General features: G+C 37.8%; 1 protein-coding gene across 2 annotated transcripts in view; it reads right to left on the minus strand.

The window, feature by feature from the left end:
• Window positions 1-2217: 2217 nt before the first annotated feature.
• dnaja3a (DnaJ heat shock protein family (Hsp40) member A3a) overlaps window positions 2218-24783 on the minus strand; it is a 30926-nt gene continuing 8360 nt past the window's right edge. The window contains exons 2-12 of one of the 2 annotated variants that reach the window (XM_051933437.1): window positions 23384-23511; window positions 21802-21885; window positions 19520-19720; window positions 18090-18242; window positions 16975-17122; window positions 16625-16689; window positions 15952-16080; window positions 14001-14116; window positions 12620-12717; window positions 8819-8943; window positions 2218-2954 (exon numbers count right to left, since the gene is read on the minus strand). In XM_051933437.1, the coding sequence (XP_051789397.1) occupies window positions 8834-8943; window positions 12620-12717; window positions 14001-14116; window positions 15952-16080; window positions 16625-16689; window positions 16975-17122; window positions 18090-18242; window positions 19520-19720; window positions 21802-21885; window positions 23384-23511 (1232 nt within the window). In that variant the 3' untranslated portion in view covers window positions 2218-2954; window positions 8819-8833. The remainder of the gene's footprint in view (window positions 2955-8818; window positions 8944-12619; window positions 12718-14000; window positions 14117-15951; window positions 16081-16624; window positions 16690-16974; window positions 17123-18089; window positions 18243-19519; window positions 19721-21801; window positions 21886-23383; window positions 23512-24783) is intronic. The other variant, XM_028814290.2, reaches the window with a different exon arrangement.

The following is a 24783-nucleotide window of genomic DNA, read 5'->3' on the forward strand; positions in this document are numbered from 1 at the left end:
TGCCGGCTCTGCTGCCACGATACCGCCTTCTTACCTCGTCGGGTAAATATGGAACCACACCGGCACTGGCATTTGTTCTCAGCGCCCGAAGTTGAGTACTTGAATAGGCGAGTCTCGGCGTGTTAAAATCCATGCCCACGTTGTAAAAGTAAGTGTGTCCAGGGAAGGAATCCACATAAAATAAAGTGGTAGGAGTGATCAATAAATAAAAATAGAAAAATAAAAGTAGAAAAGTACACATACATATACAGTCATACACGGAGCTGCTGAAAAGGCTGCCACTCACAGCGGCGCCGGATGCAAAGTTTAGTTTATTTAGCTGCTCATCTGTTGAGATGTGAAACAAGCCATTTCTGTTTGACTGCCATTTCACGAAGAAATTAATCAATTCAGAGGACTGAATCCTTAAAAACAAGGCTATTAAAAGTAAGGGAAAAGGAGTTAATTAGCAGTGAAAACTGGTCACCGATTAGGAAAAGGGTCAGAATGAAAACCTGCAGCCACTGCAGCACTCCAGGCCTGGAGTTCAACACCCCTGGTATAATTAACTATTTTTGTGCTTACAAATCTTAAAAAATATATATTTACCTACAGTTTGTATGGTCTGGAACAGATTAATTGTATTTACATACAATCTTATGGGGGCAATTAGTTTGGGTCGTGACCAAATCGGGTTGCGACCAGAGTTTTGGAACAAATTACAGTCGTGACCAGAGGTTCCACTGTACTGCAAATGAGACCGTCATGTCATGTAAAGACTCTCATTACATTTAAAAGAACCGGATGAAAAGTGTGGCATATAAAACACTTTGTCTACCAACTTGTTTTTCATAAGACTAAAATTAAAATTAAGACAGATTAAAAATTTTGTGGAAGCATTGACCAGGAAAGGCGAAGGATTTTGATATTTTGAAACAGCCGTTTCCATGAGTAACCGATACCAAGATTAAGGAGGGCGCGTTTGTTGGTCCCCAAATCGGACACGACATTAAGTTTGAAGTTCTGCTGGTGGGCCTGAAGGAAAAATCGCATGGAAGGCATTCAAGGATGTTGTTGAGAATTTTCTTAGCAACTCCATCCAGTAGGCTGGCTGACCCACATGCTTCAAATATGTAAAACCATGTCACGTGCCATATATCAAGCCATCCCACATGTTACAAAAGTTTCATTTTTTTTGCATTCACAAGTTGGACTTCTACCCTGCTACACTTGATACAGGAAGCAACAACCATGTTGATATTGCAGTGATGGACAAGTGGGATCGGGGTATGTGGAATCGTCAATGCTGCTTCGTTGGACACTGAAACGAGAAGCGTCACATGCAGAGTACAAACAAATCAGCAACAAAACTTTTCCAGCTCAGTGGAACTACTGCAATGTGTCAGCATCATTGAGCAATTAAACACGCTAAAGCCAATAAAGGTTAATGTCATGTGTCTTCCAATTTCTACGTGATACAGTCAATCTAAAATTATATTTTGTATTCTGCTTATCATCACAAAATATTCAGTAAGCAAAACTTGTGAAAAAATAAATGTGTTGTCCAGTTTAATTGATTAATTTGCATTGAAGCAAACACCAATCAAAACAATGGGTGATTTTTCATATCACTATAGTTGTGACATAACAGTGTGGTAAGCAGTAAAAAGACTAACAGCCAGTTAATAACATTTACTTTGCCATTATGATATTGATGTCCGACAAGCCATTTGAATCAGGTAGAAACCATAGGGTGTTCTGAAATTAAAATGTTTTATTTTTTTTAACAAAATCTAACTGAAGGACAGGTGAACAACCTGAAAATGTCTTTTTCCTACCTAAGAATTCTTGCTACACAACAAGAAGTCGCTCAGAATTAAAGGATGACATAACATTGCGTTCAGTTTACACATAAGCGGCAGATTATTTTAAAATCAAGACTGCGTTTAGGCTTTATACATAAACATTTTATAGACTTCGGACGTCAATCAGTTAGTACAAGGGTGCTGAATTCTTGTCCATCGCTTTATTTTTTATGGCACTAACTTTGACATGGCTGTATTCTTTCAAGAGGCTCAACTCAAACTACAGTGTACATCTGTAAAATGAAAATTTTGTCAGCTTTTTCATGTTTTATTAATTTCCATCATTATTATTACTACCTTCATGCAGCCTTTCCCCAGATTGTTAAATTCAAAAAGTATGTATTGAACAAAAACATAATTACTATGGCAAGACTAATAAATCAAATTAGTTTATTATTATTATATTGCAAGGACAACGGACTGTGCAATAGATAACAGAAACAAGATCTGACTTAAATACTTGCCTCCTATTTTTATTTACAAACTGATATTACTGTACACAGTCTTACCCATGAACGCCAAGTTCATACATAGCACGGCTATAGCAGACCTTTAGTTGACAAGCTCTCTTACATATCCAACAATACCTGAGGTCGGTCAGGAACACAATACGAGGCTCATCTGATATGCCAGAGCATGTTCGATATAAATATTTCAAAAAATATTCAGCTTTGAAGACTCCTCTCTAATTGTCTCTCTTGAAAAACACCTTGTCAACCCACACTCGCATACATTTGACAGAATGGCATGTAGGACACAGCTCGACCGTAGTACCTCAGGTCACACCAACATAAACCTTGTGTAGCAAAAGTCTCTTTGGAAAGAAAAGTGACGTTCAAGTGACTGACTAGAAGCTACTTATGTACGTTAGGAGAATTGGATGATTGTGAAAAGCTTTCCAAATCACTCTCAAACCTATGACTATCTCGGCCACAGATACGGATCGCTCTAGTTAGACAAGTAGACAATGGCGTGAACAGGCCTGCTGAGCTAATCACTAGCCAGGCATAGGTGGGATGCCAGGGGTTTTGAATTTTGCTGTAAATTCTTCTGATCGCTGTAGCCGTAGAGGTGGCACATCCATAATCTAGTTCCCAGTTGACCGCTTCCCTGCAATAAAAAAAAAAAGGAGAATGATTTATCATTTATTAAGATTTATTATCTACAAGAGGCGCACTTCTTACACTTCAAGAATTTGTCTTTAATACTTAGTAGCACAAAACATATAAAACACTGCTTTTGATATAATGGTGACAAATATTTAATGTCTCTGTTATAAAAAAAAATCTTGGAAGGAGACGAGATGTGATTTTCTCGGAGGCAATGAGACAAAGGGACAGCTGCTGTACAGGCTTTTAAATGTTCAAAACGCTGCGCAACATGCAGATCACGCAGCACGGTGGCAGCAACAAGACAATAGCTGATCCAGCAAAGAGGAGGTTAAAAAAAAAAAAATATTGCTTTCCCATTGTATCACCGTCTAAGAAGGTGTTTCGGGAGGAGTGTGCATTCAGCCCCCCTCTTCACAACGCGAGTGGCAGAGACGCAAGTGGCTGGTGTGTAGGCCGCCCCTTGGGGAATAACTCATTCACTACAGCTTTATTACTGGCAAATATCAAAGAAATAAAAAAATGAATGAAATGAAAATAATCTCTTTAAACTGTATATCCGATTAACCAAACCCGGGGGTGGATGAGCAAAGCGAGCAGGGGGCAGAGCCCCCAAGTAAATAGCAAAATCAAGATGGGTATCTACATTATTGCTATGCATATCCTCTGAAACAGGGGTAGGCAAAGTTGGTCCTGGAGGGCCGCAGTGGCTGCAGGTTTTTGTTCCAACTCGATTACTTTCACCAATTAGATGCAATACCTTGCCAATAACAGATCTTACTTAATTTTATGGCTGGTTTGTGCTTTCCTGCCACCATGTCAGGTTATTGTTTTCTTGAGAGATTTTTTTTTCCTTCCCAAGGATGTGTTGCAGTCTGAAGCGAATGAGTGATTCTCTTTCCTTCACTTTTACCCTCTGCAGGTTCCTTCTAAGTATTTCATCAAACCACATATTTCAAGATATAAATAGAAACATGTTAAAATGGAGAACTGTTACTTTGTCATTTGATTGTTACTGCTAAGTAAGGACTCACTACAAACTCTGAATACAGCTGTTTAAGACTAAAAGAAACAATTAAAGGTGCGCAATCTTAAGGGAGATGAAGTTTAAGCGATAACTGACTTCTCATTTAGAAATTGGGTTGGATCAAAAACTTGCAGCCACTACAACCCACCAAGAAGGGCTTTTGCCTGCCCCTGCTATTAAATAACACAGCTGATGTTCATTATTTTATATTTCTGCATTTATACTATAACACAATTTAAAAAAACAATTCTACTAACTGCATCCTATTAACGGGTAAAGAGGAGTGCCACAAGGGACAAAGTGGCACTGAGGAGGTATTGAGCTTCCACCACAGGGCAGCAGACACTCGGGTTTTAAAAAGCAGCACAGCTTTACTGCAGCTCTTGACAGATCTGCAGAATATCGCTTGACCCATTAATGTAGTCCAATTGCTCCAGGCTGATTAGATGGTAAAAACCTGATATGCGTCACAATTTTTTATGCAGTAAGCAAGAAAGTTTGGGGTTGACAGCACGTTGTCGCACCTACCGCACAACGCACCACCTGGATTGGGATCCGAATGCAGTGGGTGACACGAAAGTCCGGCTCCAAAGGTGTCAAAACAGACAGGTGTCCATTTAAGTGAGTAAACAGCGTGTGAAGATATAATAAAGTTTGGACACCTTTAACCAGATTATAAATCTTGTTGACATTTGAAGTAGAAAAAGACAAATTGGTCAGCAAACAAACTAAAACACTGTCATTTTTATGAAAATGCAGAGTTCACAGTTTTTGATAAACTAAGAAACATTTAAACAGAGGTGTAAATGTGGCATTTGCAAAGGTTTAGGCACCCTGCTAAAACAGCACCTGGTAACACCCCTTTGGCAAAAATAGGCCTGCATTTTTTTGGAGCCAGCAGTGAGTCTCTGAATTGTTGTTTTGGACATGGTCCACAATTCTTCTTAGGAGTTTTCCTTCTTGAGCTATCTTGTGTGCATAGCGCATTTAAGATCTACCCACTGATTTTCTATGATGCTTAAGCCACGGACTGTGAAGGCCATTCCAAAAGCTTCACTTTGGGATTCTTGAGGTATTGCACAGCAAATTTCAAAGTATATTTTTGGATTGCTATTCACCATTAGTTACCTGACTGACTTTCTGACACTCTCCTCGGGGATTGCTTGATATTTAGTTAACTCCATTGCTCCCTGCACTCATATAATGTTTTCTGTGCCACCATCTGTCACACAGCCCCAGAGCATAACAGGACCAGTCTACCCAGTACTTGACAGTTGGCAAGGTGTTCTTTTCTTCAAATGCTGCTCCATCCCATCCTGAAACAAATGTTTTGTGGTTGTGGTCAAAGACTTTGTTTTTATAACTTCATCTGTCCATAGCACTTGGTTCTAAAAAGCCTCTGTCCTATGTGGACATGTTCTGTGACAAGATGACAGGTAAGGTTTCCTTTTGATGGCTCTTCCGTGTACGCCATACATCCATGTACGTAACATTGCATAGCAGAGCAGTGCACTGCCACTCCTTTCTCAGCTAAACCTGCCTGCACATCCCTTCGAGTCATATGGAGGTTTTGCTTTGCCCACCTGTTACTTTATCAGTCTGTATTCTTGGTGTTCCAGATCTTATCATCATCTCCACCTTTCCACTTAATCGCCATTTCTTAGTGACATTTTGGGACTGTGGAAATTGCTAGCTGGAAGCCCCTTGATATCCTTTTATAGCCTTCTCCTACTTTGTAAGCATCGGTTACTTTAATTCTGAGATCATCAGTCAATTGCTTAGAAGACCACATGGTTGTTGAATGTTGCAATGTTTAAAGTGTCAAGTTGCTCATCAACTGACAATTCCTGACCAGACTAACAACCTATTAAGTTCTGAGGCCTTATGTTGGAATGGATGCCCAAAATTTTGCATATGCTACATTTAATCCTTTATTTTTTTCCCCAGTTCATCAAATAACCCATTAACTGTACAGTAATATTTTCACAAAAATACCAGTTTGTTTGCTGTCAGGGTTGCATTTACTATTTTTTATGTCAAATATCAACAAATGTAATAGGGCTTGGGTTATCTAAACGTTTGAACGGAACTATATCTGAAAGGACGTCAGTGCTGGTTAATAGCAGAATACCAACAAAAGTAAGGAGGACAAAGTGTTGTGCATATTGGTTCAGAAGGAGAAAACTGTGGGACAATGCTAAACTATGGAGAAAGATGTCAGGCACACCCTGGGAACACAAGTGTAGTTGTCACTGTATTAAACTATACAGACAATATATTTAGGATTGAAAGATAAATTTGTTAACTTGTGGTCAGTAAAAAAAAAAAAAAAAAAGAAGAAGAAGCATGTAAACTTTTCCCACACTGGCCATTATTTCTGTTACAATGAAGTCCTAAAAACAACACCTAGTCAAAGCCATTTGTTCAAATGTTTTCCTACCTTGTGAAACAACATGTACAGTGGAACCTCAGGTCACGAACGTCTCGGACCACGTACAAATCGGGTTATGACCAAAAAGTTTGCCAAACTTTTGCATCTGTTCACGACCACACACTCGGGTGACTAACAAGCCAGTTTCCCTTATGGTTCGTACGCGCCGATGATTTCCGCACGTGTTCAGTCTCTCCCCGTGCATTCCCTATGCAGCGAGCGAGAGAGAGAGCCCAAGTAGGGATGTTTTGGCCGACACTCGGTGGGGCAGAAGGAAGCGGTCACTCCAGCTAAGCGGCCAAGGAGCTGGAGTGACCAGAAGAAGGACGGCTGGCCGTGTAAGTAAACATTTACTTTACTATTACACTGTGCATTCTATGGTATAATTAACTATTTTTAAAAAAATACATATTTACATACAGCTCGTACGGTCCGGAAGGGATTAATTGTATATACATACAATCCTTTGGGGGAAATTACTTCGGGTCACGACCAAATCGGGTTGTGACCAGAGTTCTGGAATGAATTACGGTCGTGACCTGAGGTTCCACTGTATAAGCCTATTTGCTGTGCCTGGTTAAATGAAGGACATTAAGTGAAAATGAGACAATATAGCTAATCAGTTGCTAATTACTTGGTACTAAATCTGTCCTCTCTACCCTTCATGGGCTAAAAATTGACAGTGATGGGATCCTGGTTGAACCCTCAGCATCAGTCCGTAATTTGGGCGTCATCTTTGATCAACTTCTTACTTTTCAATCACACATTAGCTCAATAGTACACACAGCCTTTTTTCATCTTCGCAACATTGCTCATCTCCATTCTTTCTTCAGTGTGAAAGATATTGAGACACTTATTCACGCTTTCATCACTACACCCATCTGGACTATTGCAATGCTTTGTTTTCTGGCCTCCCGACTAAATATATCAATAGATTACAGTATGTTCAGAATTCTGCTGCTCGTTTACTTACACACACTAAAAAATCTGCTCACATCACTCCTGTCCTCTATGATTTACATTGGTTACCAGTTTCTTCAAGAATCAAATATAAAATTATCCTGCTCACCTTTAAAGCCTTCATTATCTGTCGGAGCTGCTGCTTCCTTACACTTCTGCCTGTGCATTACAATGATCAGATGCTAAGTTACTCACTGTACCTAAATATAGGTTAATACCTATGGGTGGCAGAGCTTTCAGAGTGATAGCCCCTAAAATTTGGAATTCTCTCCCTCTCAGCCTTTGCGAAGAAAAATCTTATATATAATTCGCCAGCCTACTCACTCACTCACTCACGTCTGTCCGAAGCCGAATGTGCAGTCGCCTTCTGCACAGCTGCCCGAAAAACCTTACGAGACCGTCATCGCGGCAGGCAGCGGATTTACGGCCGTGAAAATTCATAGTAAAGGCGACTTTGATTAAAGCTCTAGAGGCCTGAAAGGCGATTTCGACTACAGCTCGAGGCCTAATTACACATTCATTCAATACACCTATATCAGGTTTGTGGTGCTTACACTTATTACTATTCCATATTCTACTGGAACATTCATCATTCAATATTATACTATAGGCCTGGAACATTCATCAACTAACAGTACAAGCCTGTACAGTACTGAGTAAAGCGGACTACAATCATTACAAAACAACTTCTTCGTCACTTATCATTTGTTCTTCATACACTGCTGACACAAACTCGTGCCCGTTTCATCTTACGTTTTCGAAACAGGCTCTTTGTCTAGTCTATTATTAATTTCAAACGTCTGTTAAAAACATATCTTTTCAATGAGTATTATTCTTTTTCGTGTATGTAATTTCTACTGTCTTGTTAATGTCTGTATTGAATTGTAAAATGTCCTTGAGTGTATGAAAGCCGCTACATAAATAAAACGTATTATTATTATTATTATAATCCATGTACCCGGGTCGATTTAGCATTGTCCATAGTACATTTAAACTGTTTATTCATTAAAGGGAAATACTTTCACAAAGCACCATATGCAAGTATCACCGATGTCAGCTTTTTTTTTTGTTATAAATGTTTACATCGGTTCATAACAGATAAATTTATCTGAGCGATTTAAAAGTCACTTTGCCCTGATGACTGTCACCTTGTGGACACCTTGACTCACACTTGGGAACCACACCTTGAGAACAACTGACATGACTCTAATGAACAAAAAGGCGTGACAATGAGAATATTATTCTATAAAATGTACTGAAAAGAACTTGCTGTGTAGGTGTTCCAAAAATAGTGTGACACAAACAATGCATACTTTCAAATGTTTCATGCAGTCTAGTATAACAGCATCTGCACCACTCACAAGGCCTGAAGAGGGGTTAAACTTCCCCCAGCAAGGCAGGTGACAGTAACAACACCATAAATGTTAAAATGGAAAAAAAATCCTACCTTGCCTGGGGATGTTCAGGAGCTAAACATGCGTTTAAGTTTGGAGAGGAATCCCTCCTCCTTGTCCTGCCCCTCCTCAGGCCTTGTCTGCCCTGCCTCAAAATGGTCACCCCCGGTTTGCCTACCTAAACACAAAAAGTTGCTGGGTTAGCCCCATACTAAACATTTGAAGGATACTAAATTTACTTAAGTCAGCAGAAAGAAACCAGTTTGTTTTCCTGACTCAGTGGTCACTAGTAATAATGTTTACTATTTTACCAATATTGCTTGATCTACAGGATATCTGAAAAGTAAAGCTCATGTGTAGAAAAAGTACTGAGATAGCAGAGGATGAGTTGTAAAGCCTTAGTGGCAAATAAATTATGTAATGAGAGTTTCTCTGGGAAACTTTTCAATCCTAAAGGAATAATGATAACTAAAAGCGTTTTCCAGAAGCTTAGGAAATTATATGGAGAGAAAAGAAGACAAAGAAAAAACAGGATAGTTAAAAGTGAAAGGAAGAAAAGGTTATCCCTGCAAGTTCTCTTTCTCTGCTTTTAAGACAACAAAACCTCCAAAACACTTAAGCGGTTTTCCATTCAAGGTAATACTAGAAAGAAACAGCTTGCTCTCTCATAACTCTCTGTGAGTACTGTTTTTAAAAAATATTAATACTTTCATATTAATACATAAAAGAAAGAGAGAAAGGTTCATAGAGCTTCATGAAGGTTAAAAAGAATAAAGCATCCATTTTATGGTTTTGTTTGTTTCTCTGAATTCTGTTTTTCAATTCTCAAGTTTAAATGTACTATTAAAAAAACAACTTTTTTATTTGAGCATAAATGGTCTAAAAGGCAAAACAGCATATCTATTATTTAAATACAGTCATATGAAAAAGTTTGGGAACCCCTCTCAGCCTGCATAATAATTTACTTTCAACAAAAAAGATAACACTGGTATGTCTTTCATTTCCTAGGAGCACTGGGGTGTTTTCCAAACAAAGATTTTTAGTGACGCAGTATTTAGTTGTATGAAATTAAATCAAATGTGAAAAACTGGCTGTGCACAAATGTGGGTCCCCTTGTCATTGTGCTGATTTGAATGCCTGTCACTGCTCAATGCTGATTACTTACAACACCAAATTGGTTGGATGAGCTCGTTACGCCTTGAATTTCATAGACAGGTGTTTTAGTTTGGGAAAATGGTTCAAAGGTTTTAACAGAAAATAAGCAGGCAAGAATCAGAGAGGAAAGGTCCAATACTTCAATTGTTTACTTGTTCAAATATAATATCAGTTACATACAATATAATAGCAATATACATGCAGATATAGGAATTGTACTATTGACTTACAGTAATATATATAAAGACCCAGAGCCATCATCCTAGACCAGTAGACTGAGGGAGCCCGCGTGTCAGTCTCGTCAGAGGATCAACTCGTGAGCCTGGTCCAATACCGGGCGGTGTGCACGTTCCCCACGGTTGAGCTTCCAAAGAAACTGAGGGCGGAACCTTCCCTTATATACTAATTGAGTGTCCTTGCCCAAAATGGCTTACGTGTAAGCAGTGTATACAGAAGTGATCAGTTTCTGCACACATCTTCCCACGGGACAACTTATGTGTTATCTCTACTAAGCCTAAAACAACCCTTCTTAGAGACATCAAAACAACTTACAGAAAAACATCTTGCATTAATTAACCTTTCCCTAAAACATTCTGAAACCCTTTATGAGAAAGAAGTTTTTGCACATTCTTTCGCTATCATCCCAAACATTCCAATCTTTGTAGCTGGTTTTGCACTGAAGCGACCAACCCCCTCTTACTCCTTTATTTTATCCCTTCTCCTGTTACAGAAAAAACCTTTTTATTATAACAGGTGTGTCCAGTCATGAGATATAAAGGTATTTAAGGAGGTCAATTACAAGTTGTGCTTCCATTTGACTCTCCTCTGAAGAGTGACAGCATGGGATCCTCAAAGCAACTCTCCAAAGATCTGAAAACAAAGATTGTTGAGTCTCCTGGTTTAGGGGAAGGCTACAAAAAGCCATCTCAGAGGTTTAAACTGTCAGTTTCAACTGTAAGGAATGGAATCAGGAAATGGAAGGCCACAGGCACAGTTGCTGTTAAACCCAGCAGGTCTGGCAGGCCAAGAAAAATCCAGGAGCGGCATATGAGCAGGATTGTGAGAATGGTTACAGACAACCCACAGATCACCTCCAAAGACCTGCAGAACATCTTGCTGCAGATGGTGTATCTGTACATCGTTCTACAATTCAGCACAATTTGCACAAAGAACATCTGTATGGCAGGGTGATGAGAAAGAAGCCCTTTCTGTGCTCACGCCACAAACAGAGTTGCTTGTTGTATGCCAATGCTCATTTAGACAAGCCTGATTCATTTTGGAACAAAGTGCTTTGGACTGATGAGACAAAAATTGAGTTACTTGGTCATAACAAAAAGTGCTTTGCATGGCGGAAGAAGAACACCGCATTCCAAGAAAAACACCTGCTACCTCCTGTCAAATTTGGTGGAGGTTCCATCATGCTGTGGGGCTGTGTGGCTAGTTCAGGGACTGGGGCCCTTGTTAAAGTCGAGGGTTGGATGAATTCAACCCAATATCAACAAATTCTTCAGTATAATGTTCAAGCATCAGTCACAAAGTTGAAGTTACGCAGGGGTTGGATATTCCAACAAGACAATGACCCAAAACACAGTTCGAAATCTACAAAGGCATTCATGCAGAGGGAGAAGTACAATGGCCTGGAATAGCCGTCACAGTCCCCTGACTTGAATATCATCGAAAATCTATGGGATGATTTGAAGCAGGCTGTCCAGGCTCGGCAGCCATCAAATTGAACTGAACTGGAGAGATTTTGTATGGAAGAGTGGACAACAATACCTTCATCCAGAATCCAGACACACATCAAAGGCTATAGGAGGACAGCGTTTAGAGGCTGTTATATTAGAAAAAGGAGGCTCAACTAAGTATTGATGTCATATCTCTGTTGGGGTGCCCACATTTATGCACCTGTCTAGTTTTGTTATGATGCATATTGCATATTTTCTGTTAATCCAATAAACTTAATGTCACTGCTGAAATCCTACTGTCTCCATAAGGCATGTCATATATTAAAAGGAAGTTGCTACTTTGTATTTTTCTTTATCATTGGCTGAGCTTTCAAAGAATTATGAGGAGCTCCCAAACGTTTTTATATGACTGTATGTTTATAAAAATAAAAATATTAAAGTCTGAAGTTGCAGATTTTTATAATTTGTAACATATCCTTCACTAATATTGTTTCATCATGTTGTACTATGAAAGTTGATAGAGGTGGATGGATGGATAGCACTTTATTTGTCCCCAGGGGGAAATGTGGCTTTAAATCTATAAATTCACAGAATGTCCATTCATCTATCCATTTTCGTAACCCCCTTATCCAGGGCAGGGTCATGGGGAAGCTGATGCCTATCAATGGAAATAATGTTTGGATGGTTAAATCTAGCTTCATAATGCAATGCAAGACTATTTTATACTAAATGACACGGTCGACTGAGGCACATCTATGGAGCTACACGTTCACACTGCCTCTTCGGTGAAATTTAAAAAATGTGTTCCTCTTAGTTTTGTCATGAAACCAAGCAAAAGCAAAAAAAGCAAAAGCACTTGGAAACTATCTATCTATCTATCTATCTATCTATCTATCTATCTATCTATCTATCTATCTATCTATCTATCTATCTATCTATCTATCTATCTATCTATCTATCTATGTGTCTGTCTGTCTTGAGATGTCACTACTTGTACATTAAAATCTAACTTACCAGAAGTTGTATTTGTAATTCCGTTTACTGTTCCATCAACATCTGACTCCTCCTCAGCATAACTTAAAATCAAATCTCTCTGCCTGTCTGTCAAATTCCTATAACAAAAAAAACATGCATCAACACAAAAACAAGACATTCAAAAATCCTAAACAAGGAAATTTCAAGAGTGAGGTTAGACTTTGCACTGATAAAATATTTTAATCCCAGCAAACAAAAATACTTGTTGGAATGTGTAAAGCAGGTGATTGTTACAGCAACATAAACAGTGTACTGGTATGGCAAGAAAAAAACATAATACCCAGAATTTCATTTACAAAGTGGTGGAAAAGTGCATCCATGCATACAAACACACCTTCAAAAACAGTGTGAAAAGAACAATATATTTGTCAGAATACATAAGTAAACTGCATTCAAACTGGAAAAGTATTATACTATAAGACCTTCTGCAGTGTTTTTAAATTGTTCCGGGGCCACAACATTAAACAAAAATAGTAATCACCATATTGTATTTGTATGACAAAAGAAATCCTGTACTTTTTATATAGCTGTGTAACAGAAATAAACTTTATGGTATTTACTTTATCATTCAAAAAGACATTTTCACTGGTGCAAGTAATGTTACTGCCAAGATTTACTTCAGAAAAACAAATTATAAAAATGTGTGAATGAAGTTAAGAGTGAAGTGCTGGGCTCATTATGTCTCTATGAGAACAACATACACATAATGCCTGCTAAAACTCCATTGCAACATCCTAATGTAGGTTTGCATTTTTCTAGAATGTACATTTTACCCAGACATTTAGAAAAGATTGGAAATAAATTGGTAATTGAAAATCCTAACAATCTGGACAACATATTGATACAGTAAATAAAAAATGTAAATACCTGATAAATAGACCATTTAGTTTATTTTCTAAATGGTTGCCTTTCATGTGTTTGTTAGTTCTATTTTATAGCTAGTGTCTGAAATTGTTCTTTTTTTTTTGACTTTGACTGTTACCACTGGTGGAGGAGCCCCTAGAAATTTATCTCCCAGAATCTCCCAGAGATTCTGCTGACTGGAGTTTTTATTATCCTCTCCTTCTGCTGTCAAATAACAATAGTTTTATAATTATGTTACTGGATAGATATTTTTTGGTTCCATTTATGTTAACCAGGTTGGAACTGCTCAGTCTTCCGGTGTGTATCGTTATGTGTGTGTATTATACAGTCTGTCATTTGTCAAGTCTGTGATAACATTTACCTGTGAGCTTGTTAAAGCACTGTAAGCCTGTACTCAGTGAAGGGTGGCGTACAAAAATATACTAAATATGAACTGTATTGTTGATTTGGATCAGAAACATCGAGAGTAATAGATTTTGTTGTCAAAGGCACATACTTTGGGATCCGAATTTTTATATGAATGAAATGATCTCCATATCCGTAGCTATTTACTCGAGGGATACCCTTTCCGGCCAGTCGAATTCTCTGGTCAGCTTGAGATCCAGGTGGTATCTGCCAGGTACACAAATGTAAATTTAAAATTAAAGAGTAAAAAATATTAAAGGATGAAAAATTCTTAAGATGACAGCATTTTAAAACACAGAAATATGAACAATATATCAGAAGAAATTATAGACTAACAGATTTCAAACTGGTACAATGTAGCAACAATAACAAATTATTCAAAAATTTATTATAAGCCATGTGATAAAATGTAAAAATATTTTTGCAGATTTCTTTCAAGTACAACACAGAAAAACTAACTTGCTTTTCCAATTAAGGGTTGTGGTGGGCAATGCCTACCTCAGCAGCAATTATGCACAGGACAGAAGTTAACCCTGGACTGGGTGCCAGTGCATTACAGAAAAATAGTCAAGCATAACATTTATATTAACAATCTGAAAGTTTTAGAAACTAAATTAAAAACTTTTTTTTTAATCAAAAACTGGATGTTCCCTGTGTCCTGAGAGTACAGTGATCCCTCGCTATATCGCGCTTCGCCTTTCGCAGCTTCACTCTATCACGGATTTTATATGTAAGCATATTTAAATATATATTTCGCGGATTTTTTGCTGGTTTGCGGTTTTCTGAGGACAATGGGTCTTTTAATTTCTGGTACATGCTTCCTCAGTTGGTTTGCCCAGTTGATTTCATACAAGGGACGCTATTGGCAGATGGCTGAGAAGCTACTCAACTTACCTTTCTCTTTCTCTCTCGCGCTGACTTTCTCTGATCCTGACGTAGGAGGTGTGAGCAGGGGGGCTGTTCGCACACCTAGACGATACGGACGCTCGTCTAAAAATACTGAAAGATTATCTTCACGTTGCTACCTTCTGTGCAGCTGCTTCGTGAAGCGACATGCTGCACGGTGCTTCGCATACTTAAAAGCTCGAAGGGCACGTATTAATTTTTGCATGTTTGTTTTCTCTGTCTCTCTCTCTGTCTGCTCCTGACGGAGGGGGTGTGAGCTGCCGCCTTCAACAGCTTTGTGCCGCGGTGCTTTGCATACTTAAAAGCCAAACAGCCCTATTGATTTGTTTGTTTTCCTCTGTCTTTATGACAGTCTCTGCTCCTGACGCGCACTCCTTTGAAGAGGAAGATATGTTTGCATTCTTTTAATTGTGAGACAGAACTGTCATCTCTGTCTTGTCATGGAGCACAGTTTAAAGTTTTGAAAAAGAGACAAATGTTTGTTTGCAGTGTTTGAATAACGTTCCTGTCTCTCTACAACCTCCTGTGTTTCTGTGCAAATCTGTGACCCAAGCATGACAATATAAAAATAACCATATAAACATATGGTTTCTACTTCGCGGATTTTCTTATTTCGCGGGTGGCTCTGGAACGCAGCCCCCGCAATGGAGGAGGGATTACTGTAATGCACTACCTCTTCCACTGTAATTGGAAACTAATATTCTAAAACAATTATGCTAGGGGCATTTACTGGATGCAGTGTTTTTTTTTTTTTGTGAGCGACCAACTTTTTATTAAGTAAAAATAAATTGGCAGGATATATCAATAAATGGACATAGCATACATACATAGAAACCTAAAGGCGGAGCCAAGAGATTAAAAAAACAAATAAATAAATAAATCGAGTTACAAACTGAGATTTTCACAATTGAGCCACAGCAGTGGATGCAGTGTTTTTAAACAACTCATCAAAACAGATCTATATACTTAGTAAAATCAATCGAATTGAAAACAGTAAAATCAATCGAATTGAAAACAGTAAAATCAATCGAATTGAAAACAATTAGTTTTCTCTCGTAATAATATACTAAGAAAGGAAGATGCCTTAAGGACAGAAAGAAAAAAAGAGCAAACTTATAAGGCCCCTTTATACTCACTGCTATATTAAGTGTCTCATACAGGCCCTGCGCTCGGGCGGTGCCTCCCAGGATTGCCTGAGCTACTGAGATGAAAAGGTCAGAGTGAATATCTGGCCCATCTCTCCTGAACACAGGACTCTTCTGGACCTGTAAGGAGCAGAAGGAAAACTCAATTTTAGCTTTTAACAATATTAAGCAACTTGTATATATTTTTTCCCATATTTATAAGATGAACAAATTTAAAATGCAGACTAAGAATATGTGATTCATTGTTACACTTACAATCAATCTTGTTTATAATAAGAACTATTCTAAAAGAGATATTATATATTCTACATATTGCTTACAGGAGCTGATGTATACAACAGAAAAATAAACACATTAACTGAATATTAGTTAATATGCTAAAGTAATTATGTTGTGGCACATCCTTTAGCAGCTAAGGCCGAAACCAAGTGTGTTATTCTTACAGTTCGGTCTCTTATGCATATTTCTAAATAATTCCTACAAACCTGCTTCAGCTGTTCCAGAATAGTTGGTTGTCTTGCATAAACAGCCTACTTCAGTTCTTGTCACATTTCTAAACACAAAATGTGTCCCTCTTGCTATGCTAACGTGCTATGAAAGAATTTACAATTGTCTAGAACTCTTTTGATATTAGAATATTAACAACCAACCCCAGAGTTCTTACCCGAAAAGTTATAAATATCTCTTTCTTCCCAACAGGCATTCGTACTGTCTGTCCATCTTCCACTCCTGAAACACATCACGACATAGTATTTACATTGTTAATACAATGAGAATTTCTCAATAAAATCTATTTAGTGATAATTTAATGATCTAAATAAATATTTTAATAACTCTAAAGAGCTAAATTATCCTTGTTTAGATCAGAAATGTAGAAAAAATGTATTTAAACAGGTAAACTCAACGAGTTTCGTAAGATAAATTTTATGAACAGAATTATGACACACTTCTGCATTTACAAAATGGATGAATGCGCGCTTTTTATCTGTGTAAATATGACACGTTTTTGCTCACCTGCTGGTACAGGAACCATTACCATTCGCTTCTGTTTAGTTTGTCCACTCCCACGACATAAAACGCAAGGGGTTGTAATCACTGAGCCACGGCCACCACATCTCCGGCATGTAGAGCGCATAACAAATGGCCCAGTGTTTATAGTTTCCTGCAGGACAAAATAGAAAAATGCTTTACACACTGCCCTTGATTACACACAACAATGGTCCTCTATCAGTAAAAAGCTGGCAGACTGTCAAGTTAAGTGCTTCAGCTTTACTACAGTTTAAACAAAATTTCCCCATCTGGCAACATTCAAATAACTAAAAGAAATCAGCTCCAGAAATAAGTCCCCAATTAAAAATGAAATTAAAGAAGGGTTGAGGCACTTTAAAATGGAGCGTGTGTTAGGTTACTAGTTTGCTTTGTGGATGTACGATCAGTAACAGAAAACAAATTGTGCTAATAAATTAAACAACACATTGTATTTTAAAAAAAAGATCTTTTAATATTCATATAATTATATATTTTTTATATATCTTAAAATAACTTATGGAGCATGCCCTAAATTGATTCCTAGATACTTTAAAACAAAAAGTTCTACTGAAAACAAGGATTTTACATTTTGATATATCTCAAAATGTACTTGACATTTACTGTAACTCAAAATGAGGCTGAAGTATGGTAAACAATTCAGATTAAGATATCTACACACATTATCACATATCCAGAATCAATTCTAATGTACCTTTAACTAAATTTCATAATAAAGTATTTTCAGATACTTTTAAAAGCTAGCTTGGCTTTCCAAGTTAACTTTTATTCTACACCTTTTTAAAACCACATTATAGTATTCTAGCATTACCTTACCAGCATCTTTGCTGAACTGAGATGCTCAACAAACCAAATTCCAGAAATGAAATAGTAATGCTATAAATAATGACCATGGGGTAGGGTTTGAAGTATTATGGGGGATTAGGAGCCTGAGCAAAGCCTAGGAAGGAAATATAACTCAGGCATCAGGCTTCATTAAAAGCTTCACACAGGTTATCTCTTGTCTAACCAATTTTAATCAAGTTCGGAGTGAATATATAAATACACCATTTTAAAAAGAAATAAGGGGTTATTCAACTCACCATCCCAGTTCCATTACAGTAATGGCAATGCTGCACCTTTGTGCCAGGTTCATACCCTTTACCATCACAACGCTGGCACGAATCCTCAATATTGACAGAAATCTCTTTATTTACACCCTTGGCTGCTTGGTTGAATGTCAGTTCCATGATGTACTAGAGAGGAAAATAAGTTAAAATTAAAATTCTTTTAACGTAGGTTTTGTATTTATGCCAAATTTATAATAGTAGCAATGACAATAAATAGCACTGCTTTTTGGATTACAGTGATCCCCCACTATATCGCGCCCCCCGTTACATCGTGGATGTATTAATACTATTATTATTACTAGGGTGCTCCACCCCCTGCTCGCTTCTCTTGCCCACCTCCGGGTTTGGTTTACTGGATAAACAATTTAAAGAGATTGTTATTTTCATGGGAATTGTTACATATGCATTATTTTCATTTTTACTTTAAAACTTTTGTAAAAACAGTATTTGTCTTTTATTTCCTGCCCTGGGCATGGTTAAATCTCTTTCTTGTGGCACTTATAACACTGCTCGCGTTGTGAAGGGGGGGTCTGAACGCACGTTAAACAGATGCGATCGGTTCAGCTGGTGTCTTGCTGCTGCCGCTAGCCAGCTGTGTGTTGTGCTTGTCGCGCTTTGCGGCAATCACTTAAAAGCCTGTACAGCAGCTGTCCTTTTGCCACTTTGCGTCTCTGCCGCTCGCTTTGTGAAGGGGGGGGAGCTGAACGCACGCTAAGCAGAAGTGTACTATGTGCTGCTTCTGCCAAGATGCTTGTTCTGCTTGTCGCTCTGTGCATTCTTGAAGGCGGATGAGGGCTGAACGCACGCTACAGACTAGAGTTGCCATCAAGCATGTGCTGCAACTCCTCTCAATGATATCCACAGTGCCCTGCAAGACGAAACACCTCCTTCTGGGAACACTGGGAACACAAACACAACCCTCAGCAACCTTCAGGGTCTTGTCACAGAAAGTCTCAAACATCATATTAGGATCAGCAGTCGCACCCAATGATAAATAACAAATACAACAAAAAGAAAAATTACAACAATAACACATTTAGATCTTGGTAGGATACTCTTATTGCGACTCTTTTATCCTGTGATTGAGTAATTCTGATATAAATTCAAGGCCGCAAAGACAAACTTTAGCTCTGCCAACTTTGACTACAGAAGATGTGGTCAACAATACATTAGACCATTATATTTAACTAAGGAAACAAAGAATTCATGTTGCCACAGCTATTGCCTATTTGTATAATGACATTGACAGACTACACATGGCTCTAAGGGTTTCAGGGTGAATCGGTGATGAGCACTATTATGATTTGTAGCCCAGAGCTTTGGCCAATAGTCATTACATCCCATGGCAGGCTGTATGTCTTTGTAAATACAAAATATCTAGTAGAAACCTTAAATTTCCTCACCTCTTGTGGTTGGTCAAATACTCTGTTGAAATCACCAAACCCTGAAGCAGAGAACTCTCCAAATATCTTACGGAAAAGCTCTTCTGGATCAATACTACTTGCACTATGCCAGTGATGCTGACCGGAACCTGCATGTCCAGGGTCAAATCCAGCAGTGCCGTATGTATCATACTGTTTTCGTTTAACTTCATCACTCAGTACCTGCATTTAAAATAAATAAATTGCATCGGTTGCATATTTTCCAATACATAAGGACTGATGCAAAAACAGAATATTAGGCCTGCTGGAAGAAATCAATACATGTAATTATATTTATTACACCATTTTTACTATTTTTTAAACTTGGACAAAGATCGCTTGCACAGCATGACCACCAAACATTTGTTTATCTTTGTTTCACTTTGACTTGTGCAAAGCATATGGCACAAGACAACATCTGTTGGTAACTAAGACTCAGAATTTCCTACCACAACTTGATGGAGAAATAAGGGATCCAATTCAAAATCCATTCATATCTAGAAACTGTTTACATAACTAAATCTAAAAACAAACTTCCAGGAACTGATCATGTTAGTTATATAACTCTTTCAGGACGAATGCACACTTTTGTCAAAAGGAGGGATTGATGGTGGTAATCAGCTGTAAATGGTGGCAAAACCCGCCAATATGTTTTAGTTTGGACTCTCTTTTACTAGTAGGAAGGTTAGCTTTATAGGTCTGATATAGATTCCCTGCACTCACGTGAGTAATGAGGAGCCAACAATGGCAAAAAATGGCATCAAAATCTGGCGAGAGATAAAAGCGAATGCGTAAAGCATAATAGTCCATGGGTGACATTTTGCATATTATCGCTGAATTGGATCTGACTTGTCGGGCTCAGATTTTGATACAAGTGATCGAAAATGAATGTGAGGTACTAGCATTGGCTGATCGTGGTGCTGAACAGGTTTGTGTAGTTGATGCGCCTACAGCAACGTTCACCTGGGAGGACCGCCACTTACAATGACAAGAGGTACAAACCAGACTGCGATGCACTGTGATAGCTGCTGAAACCTCCCACAACCCCAACACACACAAAGACAGCCTGGCAGCCAGCATGCTACGCATCCCTGACAAACTGGCAGCAACAGCATGTAGCAGCAGACGTTTTATGGTGATTTCTATGTGAAACAATGGCTTTGTGTGCTTTCAAGAAAACTGTGTTTTTTGGAAAAATATTCAACCATCAAAGAGATAAACAATATATTCGGGCATGATGGGCAATTGTCCTTCACTGTTCATAAGAAAAAGGAAATTCCTGGAAATCATATGAAGAATTGACCCATTTTCAACAATACTCTGCCATTGCCCACACATAATCTACACTCAAAAATGTATCTTTAAATCCCTGGAACAGGCTTTATATGTCTGAATGGCCAATAGAGTCTATTACCTAATTCAGTTACTTCTTTTTACCAATATTCACACTTTTTAAATATACAATACACATGTTTTGTTGTTGATTAACTGTGGCACAGTGGTAAACTTGGGAGAAAAAAAAATCACTCTTTTAATGAGAATCGAACTGTTATGTTTCACTGTCATGCACAAGAGGATTTTCCTGAAGTGGTTTACTTAACGGTATGTTAGCAAAGGCACACATTTAGGCCTGAATACCAGTCATATGGATTCATTTGGATTATGTAACACAAGTAATTTGAGATTTGTTTTATGAGGATGTTTTGATAGCTGTTATTGTTCAAGCTGGGGCTCGATTCAAGTCCATTGTAGAGAGATTTGGTTCGCTGTGCTCTACACCCCGAGACAAAAAAAAAAAAAAAAAAACTCTCCACCATCTCTACAAACATGAGGTAAGTAACAGCTCTCATTTCTGGGTGTAGCATTTCTTTTAAACACTGTGAATTACTGTATCTATTCATTTTTGAACTCTGCACTATAAAGAATAACCAGCAGGAGTGGCGACTGCACTAAAGAGAGAAATCTGAAGCATTCTGCACGTGAAAGTACAGGCGCAGTGTGGTCCCAGTGAAGAAAACAGTATAATGTTAAATTAAGAAAATGGAAGCCACCTCCAAATTTATAATTACGTACAATAAAATGCATCCTTGATGGGTAGATGGACCAGCTAAGACCAATATGACCTAGGATTAATTTTTGGTAGATTTGTAGATAACCAAAAAAAAAAATAATAACCACCTTCAAGAACTTTTTATCAAATACAGACATTTCCTGATGATATATTTTGCTGTTAGAATAATGTGAATTAAAAATGCATACATTACCTCATAAGCTTCTGCCAGTTTAGTAAATTTCTCTTTTGCTTGGGGGTCATCTTTGCTGGTATCTGGGTGATATTTCTTGGCCAACTACAATGTAAAATAATTTATATTTATCCACTAAGAAACCAAAATTAAATGTGAGATTACAACAAAGCACCTACTACAAATCCTTGGCTCTGTATCTTAACACCTGTTCCGTTAAGATTTTATAGTTTCACAGGTATAAATGGTTCTTTATGACTAATGGCTTCATTCCAAAAATATACAAATAAGCACACAGACTAAATCCAATATAAAATAAACTCCAAAATTCCTAAAGGTTACATTCTCACCTCTGATATAAAGTGAATGAAAATAAATGAAACTCAGCCTCAGGGGTATAAGCAGTGCAGAATATTTCATTAGACCTGATCTCCACTGCGCCACCTGCTATGGCTATTTAAATATAAGTAGTGTACAAGTAGAGGACTGTAATATACAGTAATTTTCTGTGGCAGTTGTCTGGAGTGCAGTTACTTGCCATGTTAATTTTGTGTGACTTGGTATTTGTATTGCACAGTACTGTGTAGAGAATTGAACGTTAGCCTTACAACTGGTCCTTCAGTCCGTAACCCCATCGTAAGTCGAGGTACACCTGCATTTAGAAAACATAAGTATCAACAGATCCTTGGGCTTCATGTATAAATGGTGTGTAAGCACAAAAATGTTGCCTACACCCGTTTCCACACTCACATCGAAATGTGTAAAAACTAAACTTGCCATAAAGCCACACCCATTTTCACGGCAGCCTCACACCATGTGTACGCAAGTTTCTGCTCGGTTTTCCATATAGGTGGCGCCCAGTGTCAAAGCAGTTCTACTGTTTCTGTGTCCCTTTCTTTTTTAGATTCTCATCCATGACACGTGATTAATCAAATGCACCGAAATGAATTGCACATCATTTACAAACTTAATTCACTTGATTGTAATCATTCTGTAACAATAGAATGGGTGCATGGAATGGCCAAACCATTCCAACTACCATAGCTGCTTTAGCATTGTTAGAAGACACTGCAAATGGAAGAATTTGAAGAGAGCACATATTTATAGATGATGATGATGACTGGCTTCTAAGTCGATTTCGATTTCCAAGAGCTATCCTCTTGGAGCTGTGTGCTGAACTGGCACCGGCTTTACCAAGGTGGACTTTGATTGTGCTCTACCTGCTTCTTTGCAAGTTCTGTTAACCCTTAGGTTTTTAGCCACAGGAGCTTTTCAACGTAAACTTGATGATCAATTGGGTACCCCAAATTGCTGGAGTCTCAAGTTAAAATTTTAAAAGTACATACATGAACAACTCTGAAAGCTAATGAGCAGCATACATGACAGGATAAGTTCCCTTTTTGCAAAGAATTCTTAGTGAAAATACCTCACTGGATGCAGAAGTCTGCCTGTTACATAACAGTGGCAAATTAAAAAGAGCATGGATTCTCACTAAAAATATCTATCTATCTATATATATATATATATATATATATATATATATATATACACACAGTATATCTATATCTATCTATAGTTATTTACTTTACATGTCTTAAACTACCTGGTAATATGCTTTTTTAATCTCCTTTTGGCTGGCAGTGCGTGGTACACCCAGTATATTATAGTAATCCTCTTTGTTACAACTGGAGACACTGGTGTGAAAGGTGGCAACTCCAGGGGGCCTTGGACCTATGAAAAACAACAGACATAATCAAAAGCAATCCAGACAACCCATGAGACATTGCAAAGTCACTGGATAAATAATATATATAATGACAGTGACAGATGCATAACACTTGAGGTAAGCCATCTTTTATCATTTGTACTACACCTGTTTTCAATTATAAGCAAGATACATTCTCCAGATTAATCTTAACCTTTACCCTGATGTGTGTGGACTGTGATATTTTGTGGTTTTTATTAATCTTCCCATGTTTTTGCACTGTTATGTTAAAAGTTGAATACCTTTCAAATATTTTAATTTACTTAGTGAGTATCCCAAAATAAAAACAGAGAAATTTACCTGGCCAGAACCTGCAAATCTAGACAACTATAATATTTATATACTGAAGTGTTATCTGTAATTGTATAGACAGAACAGACTAAAATCCTTCACCTATGAACATAAGCAAAACTCATTTTAATACTGCTTAAAAAGGCCAGCATTATCTAGATTCTTACACTCAAAGGAGATGGTATCCCAAGAGATTCACATTAAAATAAAAGAAAAAAATGGAAAAGAGTTCATTAGGCAAAAAAATATTTAGAAAAGGACAGGAAGGCAAAGGCCATTCAGAGCAACGTACCATTTCAGCCAATGAAAAAATTACAGTCAATGTTAACTATTTTCAGTCTTTATTTAACAAGCTTATACAGCACTTCAGAGGAGAAGCAAGGAAAAACAACACACACATATTGCAAGCTTTTTTTCAGGATTTAATAAAAACCATCATTATTGTCATGTCCCATATGTCATGTAATTACTCACAGTCTAATGAGGCTAGAATCTTGATCTTGGTCTTAATTAAAACCTTACAACCAGGCATGATTTGGAAATTAGGTAGCAGCAACCTGTTGGGCTATGACCTGTGGTTGTGTCTTTAGACCAAAGCGATTGAGAAACCTAGCAGTAACCACCATAATGGCAGAAAGAAAAAGAAGAGTAGTAACATTTGCTGAGTGTCAAGCATATTGTCGAAGGTGATTAAGTGACAAAAAAAGAGTAAGAGCACCAGATGTTGACATACATAGCAAGTAAGAAGCAATCCTGAGTTGATAATTATGGTAGGGGCAACCTGATGGCTATAAAGGGTAGCAAAGTGACTTGTTCTTGTGTGTTTAAGCCAAAGAGAAACTAAGTGATAACCACCATACTACAAGAAAGAAAAGGAGAGCAGTAACATCTGTTGAGCATCAAGCCTATCACAGGGCACCTTTATCAACGCACACAGTTTTATACTA

Source organism: Erpetoichthys calabaricus, chromosome 11, assembly GCF_900747795.2.
Source record: "Erpetoichthys calabaricus chromosome 11, fErpCal1.3, whole genome shotgun sequence".
NCBI classification, from domain to species: domain Eukaryota; kingdom Metazoa; phylum Chordata; class Cladistia; order Polypteriformes; family Polypteridae; genus Erpetoichthys; species Erpetoichthys calabaricus.